At 40.7% G+C, this 25574-nt stretch overlaps 1 protein-coding gene across 1 annotated transcript; it reads right to left on the bottom strand.

The window, feature by feature from the left end:
* Positions 1-2048: 2048 nt before the first annotated feature.
* On the bottom strand, positions 2049-25123 carry sntg1 (syntrophin, gamma 1). The gene is made up of 19 exons (XM_053493693.1): positions 24874-25123; positions 16872-17016; positions 15343-15392; positions 14762-14896; positions 14614-14670; positions 14465-14522; positions 14336-14379; positions 13260-13301; positions 13044-13146; positions 12778-12860; positions 11972-12102; positions 11577-11706; positions 7876-7914; positions 6675-6791; positions 5882-5953; positions 5632-5784; positions 5406-5498; positions 3984-4094; positions 2049-3702 (listed from the first exon to the last, which is right to left on the bottom strand). The coding sequence occupies exons 3-19, from the start codon at positions 15367-15369 to the stop codon at positions 3520-3522; spliced, it is 1578 nt and encodes a 525-aa protein (XP_053349668.1). The 5' UTR covers positions 15370-15392; positions 16872-17016; positions 24874-25123; the 3' UTR covers positions 2049-3519.
* Between the last annotated feature and the right edge of the window lie 451 nt (positions 25124-25574).

Genomic DNA, 25574 nt, shown 5'->3' with positions numbered 1-25574 from the left:
GTTTTGACTGTTCTTCCAGAACGCATTGTGAGGTCAGACCCTGATGTTGGACAAGAAAGCCTGAAGGTCTCCGCTCTAATTTATCCCAAAGGTGTACTATCAGGTTGATAGTACAGGCTAGTCAAGTTCTTACAAAGCCTGGTGGAGTTGAATTACATTCCCACCTTGATAGGAATGTGCTGTTTTTATGAACTTTACAATTACAAAATGCGTATGTACGTGTCCTCTGATGGATTGGCACCCGGTCAAGGGTGTAATCTGGGATAGACTCTAGGTCTCTCGTTAGCCTCTAAAGGATACGCGAGAATGAAGAATATAGAGAATGAATGAATGATTTTTGGTGTGATTTTGGACACAGGATTGTTGTCATAATGGAATTCCAACTGAGTAATTTATTACTTACTGGCAAAGTGAACTAGATTTTTATTCAAACTGCCCCATAAAATTCCACCAAATATAACAGTGAGGATTAAATTGTTTTCTGGGGTTGGGGTGGTGGGTGGACATAGTCATCGTTATGCTGTGGGTAGTACCTACCAAAAGTGTTCCAAGAAAGGACTATCTGTGAACATGATGACAGGGTCATGGGTGCTAAAGGGTTCATTGATGCATGGAGGGAGTGAAAGTTAATGCATCCTGTCTGATACCTCAAAAGAGATACGATAGCACAAATTGCTGAAAATGTGTCAGAACACATAGTGCATCACAGTTAGTTGTGTATGGAGCTAGGTTACTGTCAACTTAGCCATGATGACCCCTGTGCCCCACTGAAAACAATTAAAATAATCATGTAAGCATCAGAATTGGTCGAACGAGCAATGGAAGAAGATGGCCTGATCTGATGAATTACATTAATTACTTTGACACATACATAAACATTGTCGCTGAACAAGTATACCCCTTCATGGCCTCTTTCAGCAGCATAATGCACCCTGACGCACTGCAGGGACGACAAGGTCTTCATGGTGGTGACTCGGCCTCCGATTCCCCTGATTTCAATCCGATTGAGCATCTGTGGGATATGCTGGAAAAAACAATTCAGATCCATGGAGGTGTAACATCATCTGGCAGGTATCACAGCTCACCTTCAGAGGTATTGTGGAATCCATGCCTCGACCAGTCAGGGCTGTTTTGGTGGCCCAAAGAAGAGCTACATACCAATTGGCAGGTGGTTTTAATGTTATGGCTGATCACTATAGGTTGATAGAATGTAATTGGTAAGATATTTCTAGAGTTAATGACCTGATAGTGGCGCCAATTCTCAAACCATCTACTTTGGTTCTGAACTTTCCCAGTTATCCAGGGATTTGGTTATCTTGAAGTTGAGTCATGATAGTTGAAATCATGTCATGTCAACTGGACCTTCTTTCATTTTAGGTAGAAATGTTTCACTAATCATTTTTCAGTTTGAGGAAATTTGGTAGGATTCTACATACAGTGTCTGTATACTCCAAGGTCAAGGATCCCTCCCTGCCTTAAAAGGTTTGTTAGGTGAACAATGGAGATGGTAGGAGAGTGTTCCTGCCCAGTCTGCCCTATTTTAGCACCTATAGTCAGTACCTAAAAGGTCAACACACTTTTGCCTTTTTTGTGTATTCTCTAATCTTCCCCATTGATGAATGGCCCCTGTGTCACATCATAATTACAACCAAAAATTGGCTGTTCAACTGAATGAAAGTTGGAGTTCACATATTTTCAGGGTGAGATTCGGCTAAATAGCTACCAACTTATTTCCACATCCCTTTCAGCCATCATTACCAATGGGGCCTTTGCAGATTACTGCAATTAGCCAGCCAGATTTTTATGCAGTATATACTGTAAATAGGTAATGCTAACAGGTATGATGGTGAATACTTCCAAACAGCTTTACTGGCCACAAAGCAAATCTAATATAAGATTTTCTATATACTATAATTAAGCATATTATAGGAAAAAACACCAAATGTTTATCAAGTATACATCTTTATTAAAACAAACAGCAGTTGGCAAAAATAAAAGGTTTATTTTAAAACCCGCTATTAGAAGACCCCCCCCCCCTTTTATTTAATCTTTAGTGCACCTCGACAAAGTAATCACTCTCAAAATGCTTACGGCACTTCAGAAAAATACAATCCTCAATATTCAACCAACTTATTTTTTTCCCACCAAAATGCTCCAAAGGAGTCAAATGAAAAAAAAAAAAAGTTTCACTTGGGTAAATTGTTGGACTAAAGTGCACTGCAATGACAAGTTATTGATTATTAGATTTCTTTTTTTCTTTTTTGAGCATCCCACTGGAGAATGAATTAGCAAACCCATAGTAGTCAAATAGAAAGGGGAAAAAAAAAACCCATTTAAATTTAGTCTACACTACATTTACGCTTTCATTCTAACAGAGTACTAGAATTAACGTAAGGGGGGAAAAACAAACAAAGAACTAAGACCACTGAGAATCACCTGTGTTGAGATTGAATGCTTTGGACTATGCTACGTACTCTGCTTATTATAAACGTCTTGTTTAGTTCTTATGATGGCGTCATGCTCTAAATGACAAATTAAAAAGGACAAGAACCGGTATGTACAGAGCGATATTATAAAAGATAAGATTAAAGGCTTTGAACATTGGGTTACAGTACTCTGTTTAATCTGTACTTCAGGTAAGTGATAGGAAAGTATTATTTAGGAGTCCTTGTTATTTAGGACTCATTTTCTGCTTTATATGAGCGTGTACTAAGATTCGAAAGAACACAACGCAAAATACTATTCAACTTTCCAGTACAAGCTGGACGCTCAGTCAAACTGAATCGGATGGAATTGGATTTATACAGTTTGCATTTGGCGTAACCATTTCTAAGCATTTAGTTGAATGGAGTCCACCTTGTGCAATTTAAGTGGCAAGTGTTTTCAGAATACATTGTCAGAAACAAAAGATCACCCTGAGAACACCGTCCCCCACAGTGAAGCATTGTGGGGGTATTATCATGTTGTGAGGATTTTTTTTATATATACTGTGTATATACTGTATATCAGCATTTTTTGGCAAAGCTGATAAAAAAAAATCACTGTCATTCACTCCCAGAATTCTGTTTTATTGAAGATTTTTTTTATTATTATTAAAAAGTTAGGATGTCAAGGTTTAAGGGGGTGAATACTTATGCACAGAACCATAAATCAAATAATTAAATGATTTTCTATATTGGTGTTATAACGGAGTACGCCTGATGGTGCCTAGTACTCAAAACTAACTCAACTGAGTCAAAAAAAAAAAAAAGTTTTGAAAGCACACACTGTTAGGAAATACCGACCGAACATACTGCGCACACACACACACGCGCACACACACACACTGCCACTCTGGCATATTCAAAATATAATATCACACCTGACTTATTTCAGTCTTTGGCCCAATATAAGCAGGTTCCTTCATGTAGTCCAATAAGGAAATGAGTCACGGCTGCTGAAATATGTCTGTCTCCTGTCTCCTGTCTCTCTCTCTGTCTTCTCTTCAATCCGGAGCTGTGTCAAAATGTCAAGTGCCATTCAACTCAAGTACTTCAACCTGGAAGCCTGGCCCAGGGAGGTGACTGAGGTCAGTGTGGGCACCGCTGTAGCTGCTGCGGTATTTGGACTGCCCACGAGCACTGGGTCCAGACATGCCACTTTGGCAGCGAAAAAAGCATGAATGCAGTGCAGAACCGCGAAAAGATTGGAGAATTCCAGCTCCTGGTCAAAAAAAAAAAAAAAAGAGAGAGAAAAGTACAAGACAACTGCAAAATATTACACTGCAAGTGATTATGGGTCTATAAATCTAATTATAATTCTGAAGTTTATAGGACGTCAGAGTGAAACATCTTCGATCGTGGTTTCTCGTTAATCCACAGCGTATGAGATTCACTACCATTTAAGATCAATTTTAATTCCCTGCTGTTAAACCAGAGCTGCTCTCCAAAGAGGTGTAGTTTTCTGAGATAGATTATCTCTCTAATTAAAGCAACATCAGTTACCTTTGCCTCGATGAGCTTCGTGTCCGGGTTCTGGAAGAGAAACTTGATTTTGCTTTTGCCGTCATCTGAGGATCCTTTGAGCTGGGAAAATTTGTACCGCCATAGCACAACCTACAGGGGGCGATATGTTTAGCATATCTGCATCGTGAGAACTAATATGAATTTTCACAAAGTCTTCTGCTTCAGTGTTTTTAGATCTTTTTGTCAGATGTTCTCTGGGATAGTGAAGTGTAATGACAAGCAACTCAGAAGTGTCAAAGGCTTATATTGACAATTACATTAAGTTTATGCAAAGAGTCATTATCAAGACCCCTGGCATGCTGTCAATCAACTTCTCGGCCACATCCTGATGGAGTTTATTAAAATTTGTGGGTTTTTGTTTGTCCACCTGCCTCTTGGGGATCACCCACAAGTTCTCAAATGGATTAAGGTCTGGGGAGTCTCCTGGCCATGGACCCAAAAATTCTGATATTTGGTTCCCCGGGCCACTTAGTTATTTAATTCAATTCAATTTTATTTGTATAGCACTTTTAACAATTGTCATTGTCGCAAAGCAGCTTTACACAATCAAAAGAATTATTTAAGTTTGTATGGAATGTGAGTGTGCATGAAGCAAGATGGTCAGATAGTCCCTGGTGAGCAAGCCGGAGTTATGACTTTTGCCTTATGGCGAGGAGCTCCACCATGCTGGAAAAGGCATTGTTCATCACCAACCTGCTCTTGGATGGTCGGGAGAAGAATGTTTTTGTAACATTCTTTATTAACGGCTGTGTTCTGAGAATCAACCCCACACGTACATTGCCTAAGGGTGCTTTACTGTTGGCAGGGCGCAGGACTGTGGGTAGCACTCACCTTCAGCAAAACAGTCACTTCTCTCCTGGAAAAACATCAGAGACAGACTGACATTCTGCAAAAGGTACAGGGACTGGGCTGCACATTTTCTCTGATCAATCCCCGTTCTGATTGTTTGGGGCATCCAGAAGAAAGCTTGTGAGCTCTATATCAGTCGTGTGTCATGCCAGTAAACAGTAAAGCATCCTGAGACCGTTCATGTGGGTCTGTACAGTGGACACTATGCATGATGGGTGCATCGCTTCATGCGCTTCCCTTCTTATCCTGTTGCTCATCGCTTTGGAATAGGCTTAAACTAGACTCATCAGGTCACATGACCTTTTTCATGACTGTGTTTTCTTCTGTGCCACTGTCTCTAAGCCGTAGAGCATCGCTGTCTTGAACACCTTTCCTTCCATTCTCGCTGATACTCTTACACCTGACACAACCCGCCTCTTCACCTCATTTTGGAAATATTTACAGCTTCATCTCTGACTGTTATGAAGTGCTGACATTGGAGACTCATTCCAAAACTATAGCAACTAGAATTATTTAAACAAGCCCCATATAAAGTCTCATGAGAAGACTCACCTTGGAAGCTGCATCAAAGCAGACGAAGCCCATGCTGAAGTCTATTGTAAGCCCCATCAGGTGGCTCTTTGTGATACAGGCATATGTTTTACTCTGAAAAACAAGATGCTAATTGTTGAAAGATTTTAAAAAAAAAATTTTTTTTTTTTTATTATTTTAGAGCTGTTTTCTCTCCCTATAAACCATTCTTAGTGGAGTCAGTCTTAGTATCACCAACACTGACTACCTGTATTCTTTCCACCTCGAGAAAGGTGGCCATCTGGAAGGCCTTCTCCCAGAGCACGAGATCACTCTCCAGCTCCACACTGAAAACGGTGTCCTCGCCAGTGTCCATCTGCACGCTGAAACACTGCCGCCGCTTGTCCAGCAGCTCGCCGTCCTGAAATACGGGGACGAAATACATGAGTCTACTGTTCATTCTTAACCCAAAACCTTATTATACTGCAGAGTCTCAGTGAATGCATCTCTGACGTCACCTTAAGGACCTTGCACATGATCTCATAGACAGTGAAGCTTTGTTCAGCTCTTGTCCAGTCCCAGGTCGTTACCTAGAACAGTTCAAAACACAGCTGAGATCAGTACAATTAAAAAACAAAAGCAAATGCTAAGGATCTCCAAGCCTTCTTAGGTACAGTATACCTTTTAAAGAAGGTAAGACAATTCACTCGTAAATAACTCCAAGTTTCTCTATAAGGAATTAAGTGCAGTCGCAAGCCTTTCAGCATTAAACGAGCATCGAAAGCCACACTTTAATCAAAAATGTTCGAGATAATCTTCTAGAATCCTGTACTGTGGCCTTTAAAAGTAATTGCAGACAGTGTGTAGAGATTAGACTTGATTAAACGGAGTTTAATGGATTTCCCAAGTACGAGTGAACAGATAAAGCACGACAGTAGTGGCAGGGATTGTGTGGGCGCTGGCACACAAAGGAGATAAAGAGAAGTAGACAAAGAGAATTATTTAAAATGTAATAAGGAGTAAATCTGCAACGATCACCGAGGATTTTGCACTCAAAAGAGAAAACCACAATAAGAGACGATGACGATATGATGAGTTGGCGGTGATGTGGTAGAAGTTCGTTATTGATATATACTTACATACTGTATTTAAATAAAGTGCTTACAAGTGACGTGAAAGAGAATGTGTGAGCCCCAACCCCCCCCCCCCCCAACCCCCCCCCCTTCCAAAGAGCTTCATATTATTTCCTGTGGTGTGAGAATTCAGAAAGGGTTACGTTCTGTATGACTAAACGTTAGAATTGGTGCTCACTGGAGGTGCTGAGAATTTGAAAAGAGATGAACCCCGTAACGCCAGGAACTTTGGAGTGTACATGCGGTCCTGAACAGAGTCCTGCTCTTTCTCATCCACCCAGCCCATGTAAATGATCTGAAAGACAAACAGACATGGACAAAATGGACACGTTTCGCTGTTGTTATAATCTACAACAATCTATAAAAATCTATAAATATATGAAATAAAACTATCCATATCTATAAACCTTTGTAGTTACTGTTGTTTTCCTGTTTGTTTTGTTTGTTTTGTTTGTTTTTTTGTAAACAAAAGAAGTTTCATTTTATTATAATGAAAAAATCTGAAATTAATTTCCTGTAAGAAATTACCGTATGTTAAAAAAACAGAATTCAACGTTAAATACCTTTTTTAAGCAGTGAACTTTTTTATGAACTTTTCCGGGAAAAAAAGGATATTTTTTGCCACATTAAATGGGAAAAAAAAAAATGAAGAGCAATGGTTTTGCATGCCTTCCTATTTCATCAGAAGACGGACTGCACTGATGACGTCGCGTTCTAAACAGCAGTCCAGTTCTGCATTCAGATACGGCTGTATTTCTTATCCGATTCGATTCGATTCGATCAGATTCCAACTTTTCCGTGGTTACTGAGCCAGAAACAACTCACTGTTCTCACTGATCAAAATAAACCAGACTTTAGGGCAAGTGTTCTCAGAAGTGATTCCCAGCATCCTGTGTTCCCAGAGCCCCGTGTTCCCCATCTCTAGGGTCCCATTTTACCAAGGTCCAAATGTAATTCACATTCAAAACCACATGAAATGATAACCAACAATTGGTAACAAAACAACTATTTGGTTGTTTAAAAGATTTTGATGACTTTTTCCAATAAAATAAACTGAATAATATTCAGGGGGGGGGGGGGGGATATGTTTGTGTTAAACAGAATAAGAAGGTTATTGTGTGTTAACTAAGGAAATAGGACCCTGGGAATAAAGCTACGCTCACAACGTTAGCTAGCATTCTTAGGATTAGCATTTAGCAGCTTCAAGGTTCAGCTAAAGTGTAGAATATTGACATTCTGAGATTTAAGCTAGAGCTGAAATAGAAGCTGGCAACTATTTTGTAAAAAATCAGACCAAGTTACTATGGCTTAGTAAAATTAGTAATAATACTAGTTAAACAGTAAAATCTATACTGAGCTGTAGAGTGGGAAGGCGTTACCTGCTGATTTACAGGAAAATTTCTGTTAATCTTCTTCACCTGCAGAAAAGAACAAAAACGTTCAACAAACCAGTAAACAAGACACAATCCAGCTAGTAATACTTAATACTCTATATCCAGCTAGTAATACTAAGGTGTCTATATTTTTACTGGGTATTGAACTTACAACCTTATGTTTACTAGCACAGAAACGCATTTTGACCTTGAACTTGTTTAGAAAGTGATGCCTTCATATTAATGAATATAAAATGTCTATATATAATGCCAATCATCTATAAGTGTAACAATATATTTACTTAACATCAGACTCAAATACTACCCAAGGAACCACGGAAAATCATACATATATAAAGAAATGTGGTGTTATTTCACAAGGAACACGGTTGATATTTTAGTTGAGGAGACTAAAGCGGTGAATCATAGGCTGACTTGATGTTCTGGCATTGAGATTTTTTATTCGATTTGATTCAGTAGCACTAAAGTTTATCAGCTGATTTGTTTTAAAGGCAATAAAGTATTAAAAAATCTTAAACGTATATATAATAACATTGTGTTCTAGATTGTGTTTAAATGTCAAGTCAAACCCCAGTTTGACTTGACAGGTGGCTGGAAATAAACTTCCCATGAATTTAGAAGAAGAAGAAGAAGAGAATGCCGAGGCAACACTCTTGCAAACTGCAAGTCTTTGAGCCGCCACAGCTGACCAACTGAACCACATGACAATTTAGCACCAGGTTTTACACTAGATGCCCTTCCTGACACAACCTTCCCATTTCATCCAGGCTTGGGACCAGCACTGCATCCAGCGACTGGGATTTGGGCATCAAACCCGGGCCCTTTCGCATGGTAGGCAAGAAACCTACCACTCAGCCACCAATGTCCTTCTTGCAAACTGCAAGTATTTGTAGTAAATTAAAGCGGCTGGTATTTTCTGCTGTGGTACGTTCTTAAAGAATTAATCATTTTTAGAGCATTTAAAGGTCATAATTGAAACCTGACCCAATGATCCAAATACATAAATCATCCAACAAAAGATCAATTAAATCGAACAGACCTTAGAGGAGCAGTTAATTTAGAGTGTATGGAAGTGAGTTAGTGCTTTGTATGTTCTCTTTCATGGGAAAGTCTTTAATAAATGGGAAGAAGCTAAATAATAGGTGGGTACGCTTAGAATTTTGCATTTATTTTGTCTTTTTAGAAGTGAAAACAACTGTTAATGTAACTGCACATGTATAGCATAAGCAAAAACGTGAATCTAATTATTTTATGAACATCCCTGAAAATTAAATGTAAATGATGATAAAATAAATGACTTTGTGTTGAGTCATTTTTCGTAACAGTTTAGACATGTGGTACTTTAAGACAGTACGTCATTATATAAAAATAGACAGATCAGCCAGGGGCGGCACGGTGATGTAGTGGTTAGCACTGTTGCCTGGCACCTCCAGGATCCGGGTTCGATTTCCGGCCAGGCTCGATTCCCGTCTCTGTGTGAATGGAGTTTGCATGTTCTCCCCGTGCTTGGTGGGTTTCCTCCGGGTACTCCGGTTTCCTCCCACAGTCCAAGGACATGTAGGTAAGGTTAACTGGTGTTCTCAAATTGCCCGTAGTGTGTGTGTGAGTGTGTTTATGTCTGTGTGCCCTGCGATGGATTGGCACCCTGTCCAGTGGGATAGGCTCCAGGTCTCCGCGACCCTGAATACAGGATAAAGCGGTATAGAAGATGAGTGAGTGAGAGATCAGCCATGACATTAAGCCCATTACTGAATACTGTAGGTTCCCCTAATGCCACCAGTGCAGCTCTGGCCTCTCAGCCCATGACTCCACAAGACCCCTGGGGACCTCGGTGGATCCTTTGGGTGTTTGTGGGTTGCAGGGTCTTCCATGGATCGGACTTGTTTGTCTGGCGTATTTCATGGATGCTTGGTTTTGCTGCATTGATTCTTCTATGGGATCGAAACAGACGGGCTGGTCTTTTGTCCCAACAGGCATAGTCGAGTTTTGGGTGCCCATGACCCCGTCACCACCAGTTTACTGTTATATACTTGATAATAACAATAAACAGGTTCACCTGCTTTTGTTAGTGTATTTTTCTAAAATAGGCTAAAAGACTATGGTTTGACCTTCAGTTCACCCAAAACCTTAAGCGTCCTATCCTGTACCCTGAGCAACTCCTCAGACTGAGTCAGAGCAGCAGCCATGTTAATTACTAGACACAATATGCCGCCCTTGGCTGTAATAGAAAAGGAAATGCACATCAGCTTTCATGAAATGACCTTTCTATTATCCCATCCCAATTTTCCAGAACCTAGATAACAGCCTTTTATTGCAAACAGATCTCCATCATTCTGTGGTGCCTTAAAGCTTTAGTTATCAGTCTCTGGCTTCATCACTTTCATTACACCAGCTGCTCATTATCCCTTCAGAAATCACCTACACATCTGTGTTCGAGCCTGAAATGACATTTCCAGTTTGTCTGGCAGTTATCTGGGTGATAAAGTTAAGCAGTGTATCATTATGGTGCTTGCGTGTTATTGCAAAGATTTGAAATGGAAAAATAAAATGACGTGCAGAACTGCGTTTTAGAGAATTAAGCGCTGGTAAGGTCGACGTCTCGCAGTCTGGTTCAACCCGGAAACCAGGTTACTGTCCGTCCACCTAAATAAAATGCCAGGAAGTGAACTGGCTTCACTACAGGCATCACCCTGAGAAGTGATGGACCTCATCCGAGGTGTATTCTTCGGAAATGAAAAAACCTCCAGCGGAAGGCAGTTATAGTGGGTTGGAAATGTGGTGTCGATTAGTCAGACGATAATGACCAGCCTGGGTTTGGGTGAGCCTGGGATCAATGTAGCCTCGTTCTTGGATGATGGGATTGGAGCTCAATGTGGTCTTCTGCTCTATTACATCAGGCTGTGTGTCATGTGATGCTTTTCCACTCAGAGTGATTATCTGCCCTTAGCCTTCCAGCTCCAAACAGTCCTGACATCTCGACCTCACCTTAAGTTGAATGAGAATGAGATCTTGCGATACTTTCAAACAGCGTCTGAGTGTTGGACGAATTACCATGAAGTGTTACACAGTCTCGATAAATTCCCAGCTCATTTGAAGAGTGTGAAAGTAATAATTCTAGCAACAATAACACCAAGCCAACAATATCAGGAAAAAAAAAAAATCCATCACTGGAGCTTCACTGGTTGCTGTGAAGCTCTGAGCGTTAGCATGCTTGAATTGACTTGGCATCGTGGCTGACAATGCGCAAGTAACTGCACAGATTAACAAGAGGTAGGAGTTTGCATAATTTTTTATGAATCCAGAGTAAGTGTATTAGCATTGAAATGGAAAAAATAAGCATGGATTTTACTTCATCCTGTGCGACACTGTCGAGCTGAACTAACACAAAGGCATACAGTTCTAGATGTAAATAAATAGAATCAAGTCACAGTTCAGTTTACTAAACTGCATTTTGGAACTTATTTCAACAGGAACAATGATGGTTGATAGTTATATCACACACACACACACACACACACACACAGGGCTATTATTTCTTGAAAAATTGCCAAAAAAGCTATTTAATCCTTTACAACGTAAAACCTTCTGGATACTCGCTCTCGAATCCGCTGCATGCTGGCCCTCCCTGAACACGAGACTTTAAACTTAATCAATATTTCGTGATGAAAAACAGCTGAAAAACGTACATTGTGCTTGGTGAGAGCAGATATATTGGATGCTATTGCTTGAAGCCACTCAGTGCACTCTTCAGCACTAGGACACTGAATGATCCCGCTGCAAACCCCGTCCACCGCGATGACCTGAAAGGCGTTTTGCCTGCGGAGATCCAAAAACATAGATACATGAGATACATAGATAAAGCAAATCAAAGCATCCTTTATTGTCTTGCGTAAATCTAATTTAAGCACTTTTAATCATCCTGTGAGCTCCGTTCATGTAAAGAAATCTAACATACAAGTGCATTTGGAGTCCCGCGTAGTCCCTTAGGGAACGCCATTAACGATATGAAAATTTGTATGAAAGCCAAGAAGAAAAAAAATTTGTGAGAATATTAGAGCGGCTTACAGGCAGACTGGCTCACCTGCAGATATCAGAGCCGGGCATGTACTGTGAGAGACGAGCGTGGAGCAGAGGGATGAGGCGTAGATCCACCCATCGCTTCTCCCAGCGTAGCGCTGGGGACATTGGCCAAGACGAGCAAGACAGCGTGTCCTGGTAGGATGAAGGAGGGAAGAGTGATGAGATAAAAGTCTATACAGACACCAGTAGACTTTGAACTGAAGGGACATGGACATGAAAAAGGTTTATCAATGGTATAATGTATATCCTATATGGGGATATTGTAAACAATTATTGCGCAACTATTAATCAACTCCCAAGTGATAACTGGAGATTTCAAGGAGGGTTCTATGATGTTCCAAGTGGGTGTGGTGGGTGAAGGCTAGCACATCCTTCATCCAGGAGGTCAAACTGCTGCATCAGGAACAGAAAGGCTCCCTCTACACGCCACCTGGCACATCAAGCAACGGATACACCCCATCCTGGTCGTAAATCCGTCTTTTCTGTGGCAGTTACTTAAGGCGTCCGGTTGCCAGCTCAATGGCTGATTGTATGGGAGCAGTTGGTGGTGAAGGACCTTGCTCAAGGGTCCAACAGTGGCAACCTGGCAGTGTCAAGGTTCGAACTGAGGACCTCCTGATCAGCAGTTCAAAACCGTAACCACCACCACCGACCCACCGGCAGCCCCATGCATCACAGAGAAGCTGAAAGGAAAGTGCTATCTGCTGTCATTTCCACCAATTTTGGTCAATTTGGGCTCTCCGAAACTCCCAATGATAGGGTGAATGGACCTGAGGGTAAGTCATTTTCATGCTGTATATTATGCACCGTATTGTTGGGGTGATAGTTCAGATGTAAGCCACTGTCACACAGTGGAGACGACGTCCCGCTGCTCTGGTCACTTGGGACACCTAAAGGAAAAATACAGATCACGTAAGAAGACTGCACGCTTCATGGCCACTAACAAGTGGAATACTTGTATGATGTGCTCTAACAATCAATGACAACCAGTTTGAACCTTGGGATCTCTAAACATAGTGGCCGATTTTGACACGTGACACAACAGTATGTTGTAAGTGAAAAGGAAACCGTACACGTGCAGTCTTCACAGAGCGGCAGCTTCAGAAAGGCGGGCGTCCTTTTCAGGAAAGACACGGTCAAAGTTACTTCTTCTCCAGCATTCCGCAGAACCTGGACCTGAAGAAGAAAATTCAGTCTGTGTGTTTTAACGTCAGCAACAGCTTTCAAAATGATCCATAATGCTAGATTTGCTTTCACTAAAAGTGATTTTTTTTAAAGGGTACACTTACCACTTCTTCATGCCGATAGCTTCTGACATTTATCCCATTTATCTAGAGACAACATATCATTAGTTAGAGTGAGGCAATCAAATGGAAATGAGATGTCAGGTATTTCCAGATCTGTAGCCTTTCATTCAAGGGCATCCTGTATGACAAGTGATGCCTTTCTGTCTAAATGCACTGCCTGCTCAAAAGAATGTGGCCATTTCAGGAGGGTTCAGAATTGTTGTCCTGCATCATGCAAAGAAAACAACTAAGGATTTTTTTAATTACTACAATTAATTATTGAACTGTCCAACATATTAACGAAGTCTGGAAGGAAAGTTCTTGACTTTGGGGGAAAAATGTGGTCGGACAAAAAAAAGTTCATTAATGTCGATGACTTGCATCATTGGTTCAGTTGCATCATTAAACATAGACAGTAGAAATGAAAGCTATGTTTAATAGTGAATGTCCACGAGAAAACCACTGCTTCGTGAGAGTCATCAGGAAAAAAAGGCTTCGGTTGCTTGGGACCAAAAAGATCGGACTTTGGTGCGATGGAAGGTCAAAGGTCATGCAGTCTGACTGAGCCTACTCCAGAACGATGAGAGTTTCAGGGTAAGAAGGGAAGCGCATGAAGCGGCTCATCAACGTTAGGTGGCAATAAAATGAAGTCAGCCGACGACCTGAATGTACCGAATGATTTATTTCCTCTCATTGTGAAATCTTAGAGTGCGTTATGTTATTTTTCTTTTTTCCTTTTGGCCAGTTCTTCGGCTTCACATGGTGTCTGTTGCCTTGCAGCAGGAAGCATTAAAAGCATACTAATACTACTTCTCTTATTCAGTTATTGGCTGGAAGGTTGGGAAAGTTGATAGCAGTTCAGTGGATTCATGAAACCTCATGAGGGTGTCAATGACTACACTGTTACTAGGAGCCTGATCTGTACATGGTAAAGATTATCCTTTAGTAATTTAGTGAATAAACAAATGAAACGTTCAGAATTTAAACACTGCATGGAGTCATCATTGCTTATGGTTATCCTTATTGTTCCTTATAACATCTGTATCATATCGTCCATTGGCACTGAGCGACTTGCTTACCTGGAGAATCCCATCGCCTATGAACAGGAGACCAGAGAGCTCGGCTGCGGAAATAGACGAAGATGAAATATCTGTTAAACTTGCACAAACTTTACGACAGTGGAGATAAACGCAAACAAAATACTTTACCCTTCTGCTCTTTTGATATTTTTGAAATCACAATCGGGATTTTGTGTTCGGCGCCGCCCTGTCGAAGAGTCACATATTTAGTTCTCGCGCAAATTCATAGCGGTGGTTACAGCAAAAGTTACGTATAACAGGATGCGGATGCAAATCACCTTTATACTTAAACCGAATCCTCCAATCGTCTGCCGTCGGATTGTTACAGTTCTTTCCTTTGTAAAAATATGGAACACAAATTAGTTTGTTTTTTTTCTTCCCTGAAATGATGGGCAAAAATCATCAGAAAGGTTTCTGAGAACCTACACTCGAGTAGAACGATTCCCCAGAAACGCAAATAACGTCTTGCTCTTGAATGGTTAGAATGTCTTTGGACAAGTGCAGGCGGATGTTGAAGGGCTCTTCATTACCATCTTGCAGTAGAAAAATCCCCGTCTTTGTCTGCAAGAGACAGGAAGACATCGGTCAATTTCACGACTAATTAAAAGCCCACAAAATTGAAACACCTTCATGTTTCTAATTTCCACCTTCCTCAGTTGTTCGTCCTCTACGTCCTCCACAGATATTTGGAAAAGATCCAGTAGAAACACATCATGCTATGCTACATACTGACATTTTAAGGTTTAAAAAAATTAAATAAATCTGTTATTTCTTGCGCGACAAATAGTTACTTTGGCTCAGTTATTAGCTAAACTAGCTAGCATTTTACATTACTACTAAGTAACAATTAAGTAGGTTGATTTTAAGCAGGATTTATTTAGGTTTTTGGTTTCATTTTAAAAGGTACGCAATTTATTCAATTCAATTTTATTTGTGACGATTGTTAAAAACAAAGCTACAGGCAGCTACAGTAAGTGTCATACCACAAATTTGTAATAATTTCTTACCTCTTCTTTTGAGGTCTTGAAATCCATGTGCCAATGTCAGGAAGAATACACTTTGGAGAAAAATTTAATTTAAGGTTAATTGTTAATAATAGTGATATATTATTCTGTTTATTCAAATGAATCAATCCTAAAAATAAAAAAAAAGTCATTGGCTTTTGTCCTAACTGATTGTGTTAAAGGATGTGAATAACGAGTCCTGGGATGAGCAGCAGTTAAACTATTCTTTAGTAGATCAGATAATTGGAGAAGTTGCAAAGTAGAGGCCTACAGATCGGATGCATTGACCTATCCTGGGTGTGAAAGTGTGTTTGTGACTGGAGTGGCGTGGTTTAGTCCGTTTGTCTTAGCAACGGCTCTCTCTGCACTGCTGAGTCACAAGCAGAGAATGTACCCTGATCTCTTAAATAAGAAAAGCATGTGTGCTGCTTCCAGGCTGAATATCTCAGGAACCGTTCGTACAAGACCAGTATTACCTTTTTTTCCTGGAGCAGTCAGGAGACCTGACTGGGGGGTTTTGATGTAAGACGTGTGGAGGAGTGTGAAAAGATGAGTGTGATTGGGTGAGAGAGCAACAGCGGTAGATTTGTGCTGCTTCACTGTGTCTCCTACACTCCAGACTCCTATTGATTTGGAAAGGAGCATTTTCGAGCACGTTTGAAGGGGTTGTTTACTTTTGATTGACATGATCTTCTCTAAAGTAGTATAGATTTTCAAGCCCTTTGATGTGATGTGTCTTGTTTTCCAATAAGACAAAAAAAAAAAAAAAAAAAAAAAGAACTGCTAGTGTTGAGGAAGCAAAGTGACCCAGTGTGTGTCTCAGCGTCAGTACTGTATTTACTGTAGTAGATCCATCGGGAGTGCTCAGGAGCCAAGGCTCAGCCGTCTCAGAGCAGATCTGTGGTGAGTGCAAAATTCAGGGAGATACCGGTGTTTCGCCCTAAAATGCACCCGCTACGGCTTCGCTACGGTCATTGATGAACAATTCATTCTTTTTGAACAAATCTTCAACGTGACTCAGAAGAACGAGTAGTCTCGGAAAGTGATTCGTTCATTGTCTACTGGGCGCGCATGCACAAATCATCGCAAAACCTGTACAGGAAAAATGTACAGGAAACAGAAATGAGTAGTTACCGTTGAGTCTTTTCGGTCCGAATCGTTCGTTCTTTTGTCACAGGACTCCCATGGAAGCTATGCAGTGCAAGAGATTCAAAAGAATGAACGACTCAGACTAGAAGACTCATGAGAAGAACCGCTCAATTGTGTTTCCTGTGTACCGCACTGCATAGCGTCTTTTCCCAGTGGAGAGGATGGACTGGGCCACGAAGCCTAATTACAAATTCAACACCTTCCACGTGAGACTGTCACCGCAAGCAAGAGGAAGTCTTAGGGAATCGCAAATTTCAAAAAGACTGGCTCGTGTAATCCCACAGAAAATATAAAGGATCTTGTCTGGACATTTTTACCTGGAACCGTTTTAAATCCCATTTACGAAATCTTATCCCTTTACATGGTTCAAATTTCGGACTTACCCCTGCAGAAAGATCCACCACGCGGTCAGGACGGATGTTAATCCATGAGGCATAACGTGGTGTGTGGGGACTCACATGATGTGATACGTGCGAGTCCTTCGGGTGGGCCGATGGCGAACTTTCGCATGCCTTCTGCGATGAAGTGCTGGGGGCAGAAGAACAGCTCGTTTCAGTTTTAATTCCAGTGTTGCAGAAATCTTGCAGGGTACTTTAAGCTTTCAATCTTATTCTCCAAGGTAGTTCTAGCAGCTGACATCTGACGAGTATATGAACCCGAAATACGCACACATCCATAGTCTGTATCTCCAAAGTCTCCAGGTGCTTCAGACAACCACGGCTCATTCAAACTAGTGTTTTCTCTGCTGTGTCTAACCCCCGTGTTTACCGACTGCTCATTCATATTTATAGCCTTACGATTATACATATTTATATGCACTTACACCCAACATGAGACACAAGCACCAGCTCATGCTTGTGCTGTTTTAAGCCCACATTAAGTCACAATAAACTGGAATAACAAAACTAAAGGAGAGACAATAGGTCATCCTCGGGATCTAAAAGTAATACATACACCGAGTGACCCCTATCTATCATCATGGCCACAGGCTGTGCGTATACGTATATATATATTTGCAATAAAATAGTATCCATGGTAACCTCAAAGGACCATAAGTGAGTGAACGTCTGCCTGCTTAGGCATTTGTTGATCAGCTGTGCATCACTGCATGATCGTTTCTTAGCATTTAAGATCCTACAAATGCCAGTTGCTGTTTTAAGGCCAGTCACCGTCATTCTGCCACTTCAGTCTTTTAACAGAACAGCCTAAGGCCTAAGGGATACTGTTGTTGAAAAATCTGAATAAATCAATCGCATCCTCTTGGACCGAGAGTGCCAGAATCAATCGGTGCATTATTAAGCGCGGGAGAACACACCGGCGGGTTTCACAACCTGACACGACACAAACAGGCCCCAGATGTGGCCGTGTCAACTTTCTACTTTCAATAAATGGCGACAAAGTGATATTGAACCGTAAGAAAAGATCAAGAAAACTCCCCAGGTAAGGGGTTGAGGATACACGCTAACCGTTTCAATATGAAGATCTTAAGGAAACACGTGAAGTGTCTATTCGAACAATACGTCGAACAGGTCTCATGATAAACTAGGCCGTTCTTTATCAATGAGCTCTTATATTACATGTGATGTAATGGGATGCCCTGGGCGACTTCCCCTTCAGCGTCTCATACACACACACACACACACACACACACACACACACAAAACTCTTGCCTTAACATTGCTCTCATATTTTATTCAGATGTTTGAAATAACACAAATAAATAATCATAACCTTTGTAACATTATGTATGCTAGCACCATAACAAAACATCGTAACAAATATAAATATTATGCTAAACTATTTATTACATACATAATATTATACTCATAAAGTGATGACATAACTGCATTCCTTTGGGTTTTTTTTTTTTTTTTGCTTGTTTCCTTTACTTTTCTCTCTTGTTTTAAAACAGAGCACTTTATGGCTTTGACATTATTTATTTATTTATTTAAGTCGACAAGCACCGGGACATCATCTTGGGAAATGCTATTAAAAGTTAAGTTTAAGCTATTTCACCTCGAGTGTGATTTTAAATTTTAATTGGTTCCAAACAGAAACAATAATGGCCAATCATTACTTGTTCAATTGCCGCGAATGATTTAACCAATTAAACATTTATTAACCAATGATGTTGTTTTTCTTTATATTTCTCCGTAGATAACTTACATGAGCTATTAACTTGTACAGCACAAGAGGGCGCACTTGCAGTTCAATATTGTAGTGTGCATTGTTTTGTTTTTTCTCGATTTTCTCCCTAATTTAGTCGTCAGCCGACCGCATCTTTTCGAACTGCTTGCTCACGCACCGTTAGGGGCGGAGTAATGCACTCGGAGGAAAGCGCTAGCTGCGCCTTCCACGTGCGTGAGCTCACAGACGCCCCTGATTGGCTGTAGAGCCGTGATTAATGTGGGAGCGCGAGTACCTCTCATCCCCTCCCCTCTGAGAGAGCTCGGCCAATCAGCTCTCTCTAGACCTCCGGCTGTGAGAGGTTCCAACATCACCAGGGGTTCGAACCAGCGATCTCCGGATAAAAGGGCGATAATGCATTGCATTTTTATTAGTATTTAGAGTATTATATTTATTATCATTTCAATTGTAATGTTTGTTTAAACTATTTGGGCCTATTTGACATTTTTCTCACATGATTAATTTGTGGAATGAGAATAAAATATGCCTGTGGAACTATACAGTACAGGATATGTTTACAATATTATGAATAATCTGTTGTTCATTCTGACAAATTATCAAGTGTGATTGATTTTACTAGCTGCATTGCTGTACAAAGTTAGATTTTTTCCCCCTGTGTGTATGGGAGACCTTCTTAGTCCAATCCCCTGCTTCGCCCACAAACTAGAATAACATTGAGTGCCAACAAGGTTAACACAAACAGTGACATGCAGACGAGCGATAGAAAACCAACTGCACAAATGTTGTTATCCTTCTGATTTTTTTTCCTTCTTGTTTTTCCCCCCTGCACTCTGTGCCGCCCCCGGCAAGATGCCACCCTGGGCGTCTGCCCATGTCACTCATATCTAAATGCGATACTGGCACATTCAAGCCCACACGCTTCCTAGACAAAACAGAAGTCGAAATGGTGGAACGTTGTTTTAAAAATACTATTACAATGATCATTGCAAAGTCATTGCCATATTTTTTTTGTCCATGTGTCTTCCCCTGGTGGTGGGTATTTGCATGTCTTGCTGGCAAACACTGCTGTAATTGAAAGACAACCTACACCTGGGGTGCCCTAATAAAGGCACCCGATTTCTTGGCTTGCGGCGTTCTCACTCTCGCTGGACAATCATGGGGAAAGAGCGGATTGTTGGATTTTATTTCAGTTGCACCTTTTATGTAGTAGACTGGCAGCACTTGTTTTCTTTTTTTAATGTTGTTTGAGTTGGTTATGTTTGTAGGAAGGTTGTCTAATCTGACCTCAAGTTGTCGGAGGCAGGGAAGGCATGGACCTTATGATTAGCCTGCCACTCTGCCTGTAGTCTTGGGTTTGCTTATTTTAGCCTTGTCGTGGTACGTTGAACAAGAAGAAGAAGAACAAGCAGAAATCGTCTTCATTTGTCCCCTTTACACAACCCCATGGCAAAAGCTCTTTTCTTCACATATCCCAGCTTGTTAGTAAGTTAGTATCACATGCTCAGACATGGCACCCCTGAAGTCCCTCTCAATTGCCCAATAATGCCCCTTGAGTGGCCACTGCTGTCCAGACGATCTGTAACAAGAAAGACTGAAATCTTCAAGACGTCTTCTCATCCCAACTGCTCAGACTCAACTAATAAACACAAAACCGCCGTATATGGACGGCCTGTTTTTGACCATCATTAAATTTGAATCTTTTTAATCATAGACTTCACATCTAAAATTTACTGAAGTCAGTGAAGAATGAAACAATGGCTATCACACATGAATGTACTTTTTTTTGTGCAGCGATATCATAGTACGTAGCATTTTAATGAGAATGTTTGCGGCTAGGTCTGACCTGGTCGAATGCTGTGTAATTGACACCGCTAATCACTTAGCAATGCTAACACAATGCATGTAACAAATACACATAATCCTTCAGACCACATTTTACGCGAGAGTCCGTCCGTGTTACGCGCAGGTCAATACTCATTTCGGCGCTTTCAAACCATCACGTAGCGATCCCTCAAGGTCAAATTAAACGCTGCAGTTTCGTTAATTAATATTTCAGAACGAGCCGGGCGGCCGGCACTGCCGTTTTAATCCAAGGCTATTTAATAACAATAGAGCGCTAAAGAGAGACTGGGATGTAAATGACTCAGGGCCTGACCTACTGTGATGGCTTTGAAGGATGGGTTTCGCGCAGAAAAAGAGGAAGAAGAAGAAGAAGTACCCAGTAACTGTGCCAGAACGACTCAAACAAATCACCTGCTCTTCATGATGCCAGCGGCAGTGGATAAATAATACAAGCTAGCTTAGTAGAGGCCACGGAATAATAAAAAAAAACAAGCGGCACAACGATTTAAAAAAAGAATGATGTTTGATTATAGCTTGCTTACTGGCTAGTGCTCTCTAAATTTGCAGTGGCAAAGGAGGTACAATTAAAAATGCAATAAATTGTGTTGACAAGAGATTAACTGGCGCTTATTAGGAAACATAATAAGAAGCAGTGAGCCGGGTTTGCCTGTCTTTGATGAGCATTGTTATGAATATTTATACACACTCTAGCATGTGTGTGTGTGTGTGTGCGTGTGTTGAATGAATGGGCACCAAGCTAAATGAGAAAACAGACATTGCCAAGCACCGTGGCCCCAAATATCCATAAACCACCCAAGGGTGTGGCAGCAATAATAGCAACGTTCTTGGAGCATTTCAAATAATAAAAATTGAAAGAGCATTTTATGATTGTACACACTAATATCTACTAAAGGAGCCATTCTGCCAATGCATAATATCTGTTTGTTTTTTGAAATACGAAGTCGGTGTGGGATATAAACTCAAGGATTTTTTTTTTTCAACCTCAACTATGTCATTCGAGTTTTTAATAATGTTTGTTTCTTTATGCACATTCCGATTTTTGCATTCATCTCTTGTAATATTGTCTAATTTTTAATTGGTTTTAAGCGAAAACGTTAATGGTTATTCATCACTTTGATTACTGTGAATGATTTACCCGAATAAATATTTATTAACTGACAATGTTTGTTTTTCATTATATTTCTCTGTTGTTAGCTTACATAATCTATTAACATGCAGACGACAAAAGGACACATTTAGGGATGAATATTGGGGTGAACATTTCATGTTTAGCAGAAGACAGCCAAGCAGTACTATTATTATGATCATGATTATTACTGTCATTTAATTTGTTTAAACTATTTGGGCAACTGCAATTTGTCTCTCATATCTAATTTGTTGGTTTTGTGCCACTAGAACTGTTTAAATAGCATCTTATGCAGTGAGCTGAGTCAACTTATCACTGATTATTGATTGTTTAACTATCAGTTCAAATAAGAATTTGAGATTTGGAACACTAGTTCAAAGATAAAGAACAAACTAGAGACACTTCCCTGAGACATTAAGAGGTAGGGGCGCAGTGGCACACAGTGTCGCATGGGCAGAATGCTGAAAATTGCTCACCAGTATAAACTGGAATAAAAAAAATAAAAATTGTGACCTCAAAATAATCATTAAAAGTGGGGACGCCCCCTGGATGAATTTAATCAACTTTAGCCCTGGACAGGCAGTTCCTAAGGATGAACGGATGAATGCTGTCTGTGCATGGTCGTACTTTATCCAGCAAGCTGAAGCATATCTGATAGCTTACCCAGGTATAAGAGTAAATCCCTCCAGCTTGCACGGCTTTTGTTGCATCCCACAGGATCACAGGATTTCTCATGTCTGTATTTGTATTCGGTTTCATCCCTATTGCTTATGCTGTCATCTCCACTATAGATCCAATACACAGATAACAATTCAGGATATCCTGGATATGACTAGACTTGTCAAACTATCTATAAAAGAACAATAATAAAAAAAATACACCTTTCGAATGTCATTCTCCTTATATGAGCAAAGCAGCAGAAAGGTGATCCATGGTGTATCTCATTCACAAATATTTTTAAACAGTCTCGGTGCACGTGTCATCTGTTTGTTACAGCCTAGCCAAAGAAAGCAGTGTTTCTTTTCCAGTAGAAGATGGCTATCAGAGGGTGGATTTGATGTATTCTATTGCATAATGGAGCTGTGTGTCTCTCACGCTACAGTATGCCACAACACCGACTGCCTGACAAACGCTAGTCTGTTTGTTTTTTTCCCTGTTAAATCATATCATCATGGTAGTAAAGTAATTGGATATTGACCACTTTGAGTCATATTGCGTTCTTTTGGGCTCAATCTTGTTACAAAGCCTCACCATCTGTCCAATCAGATAATGTGGTGTGTGAACACATATTTAGCCCTTCAGCCTAGAAACAGTGCTGCCTGTCAGACTTTTCAATCAATGTATACGTATATGAGTTGCCTTATGCTATATATATATATATATATATATATATATATATATATAAACAAATTTGTTAACCCTTCTGTTTTTAGCTTCTTCATTTTATATATATATATATATATATATATATATATATATATAAACGTATCCAGCTTACACTAGATCTGTGTATTATTGGGATCTAGTATTGGACGCTGTGCTTTTTGCTGAGCGCATTACGCTAATAGGTGAGAGTAACCAGAGCTCACTGTAGGAACAGATGCACCAAAGATGTATGATGATCACATATGACATTACATTATAAAAGATGTTCCCCTCGTTTGGAAAGATTTCCGTAGCAATCGTGGGAAAAGTAAAGAAGCTTGCTCAAATGTACCATATTACAAAAAAAAAAAAAAAACACCAAAAAATGGTGGGAAAAAAAGCTTCAGAGACATAGCAAGCACATTACATAGCAAGCACATCCGGGCTTTATAATATGCAAACATCCATCTCTGGACAGGTTCAGCATGCAACATTTCCCAATGCACTCTCAGACTAATGATGAGAAAGATAAGAGAGAAAAGACAGCAGGCATTTGAAACGACTTGCACTGAACCTACACCTTGCGCAAAACTGTACTAAAAAAAGAAGCACACCTAAAAGCATTTAGACAAATCAGGACTCGTTTGAAAGAACCTGGTGAAACAAAAGTAGAAATTTATCTTGAGAGGTCAGGCAGGTAAAGAATAGTTGTGCAGTTGAAACCATAAATATAACCACAGCGAAGCATGGTGATGGAAGCACCGTGATCTATGGGGCGACATCTCTGTGAGTGTAACACATTACTGACATGAACGATCGGAGAATTTTAATCATCAGCCATAAAACTTTCAACAAGAGAACATTCTGAAAAATAAGAAATAAAAACACAGTCAAAGAGGTAGCTCAATCTTCTGACTTAAATACCATTTAAAATGTGTTTTGACTAAAAGAGTACATGAGAAGAACGTTCCTTAACCTCCACGAATTGAAGACGATTGTGCTGTTGCTTTAAAAAATACTGCTTACTCCTTAATACAGTAGATATTTTAATTTACCTTAATTTACCAGCAACTGTGTCAAAAAGTTGGTCACTTTTTTTTCCCGAACATAACTTTTTTATGCTCACGAGTCAAATCATGACATTATGCACATGTAACGTAAAAATATATTAACAAAACAACTATGTAACCTGTATTTGCCCCCCCCCCCAATTCCCCTCTCATAAGTGAGTCTAAATCCTGTGTACTTCCATTAACTTAGAATACTGCGTGGTTGATCAGTTCACGATGATGCAAGATACTCTTAGGATTTACTCCTACTCCTCTCCGAGTGCTTTTCCCCCTCCTCTTGGCTTTTAACCGCAATCTAAGATGTAAGAAGCTGGAGACTCATTAGGATGCTCATAGGAATGATCAGACCTCCTATGATGTACAGAAATCCTTAAACGCTTTTTAGAGCTTGTGCTCGAACATCTGAACGATTTAGTCCAAAGACTACAAAGTGAGGGTGAAGTGGTGGTCATTTTTAAGTTGTTAGAAGTGACATTTTTTTTACTGACGAGTAAGTCAGTAACCTATAGTGTAGATGTTTGTTTGTTTGTTTGTTTCCCCCCTGTTCTTGTAACCTATGATGTGAGAGGTTGCCCTCCATCAGCTCTACCGTTACCCCACGCGCTGACTGACAGGATGACTAATCCGGCTCTCTGTGCACCGCTCAGGCCAGCTCTTTCCGCTCGCGCTCTGCGCAGTAGCAGCGGTGCCCCGTGCCTAAAATTTCCATAGAATCTGTGTATGAAGCCGCGCGCGCACGCCCGCACGCATGCACGTGTCTCGTGTGCGCACGCACTGCGCTGCCGTGTCAGATGCATACGGGGTAATTCTTACCTATTCTGTTAACAGGTGCTAATTCGCTTTCTTCGATCCCTCTTGCTTGGCTCGTTACAGCCCATGACACACACACACACACACAAGCGCGCACGCACGCACGCATGCACACGCACAGACGCACGCAAAGAGCGGATGCACCCGGACACTACGGCACAGTCCAATCCGCAATGACACACACACACACACACACAGAAATCCTCAGATCTTCCCCATCAGGAGCCTACGTGAAGCACGCGCTCTTTGTCACCCATCCCTCTCTCTCTCTCCGGGGTAGCGGTTGTCCCTTCGGCCAGCATTCTCCGCAGTAATCCGCGCGCGCGTCCTCATCCCCCCTCCTCTCCCCTCCCTCCCACCAGCCTCGCGCTCACCGTCCGTCTCTCAGCAGCTCATTATATTCACGGAAACATCTCCAGTGTCTGCGAAGCCGCGCGCACAAACGACGCTGCTTTTGATTGCGGAAGCGGACCTACGTCTGCACACACACACGCACATACACACACGCACACGGTCTGATTTTTTAAAACATATATATTTATATATGTTTGTTTTGGATGCAAATGATAATGTCCAAAAATTTATCTTCTTACACAGGCAGACAGTTTTTTTCGGACGGGGCTTTAAGCAACTCCCCATCACTGCACAAAAAAAAAAAAAAAAAAACATGGGGTGATGTTGGACAGGATCCAGCTCCTCCTATT

The sequence above is a fragment of the Clarias gariepinus genome, chromosome 4, assembly GCF_024256425.1.
Source record: "Clarias gariepinus isolate MV-2021 ecotype Netherlands chromosome 4, CGAR_prim_01v2, whole genome shotgun sequence".
Classification (NCBI taxonomy): domain Eukaryota; kingdom Metazoa; phylum Chordata; class Actinopteri; order Siluriformes; family Clariidae; genus Clarias; species Clarias gariepinus.
Note: the sequence above shows the minus strand (reverse complement) of the source record. Positions and strands in the feature narration are given on the sequence as shown.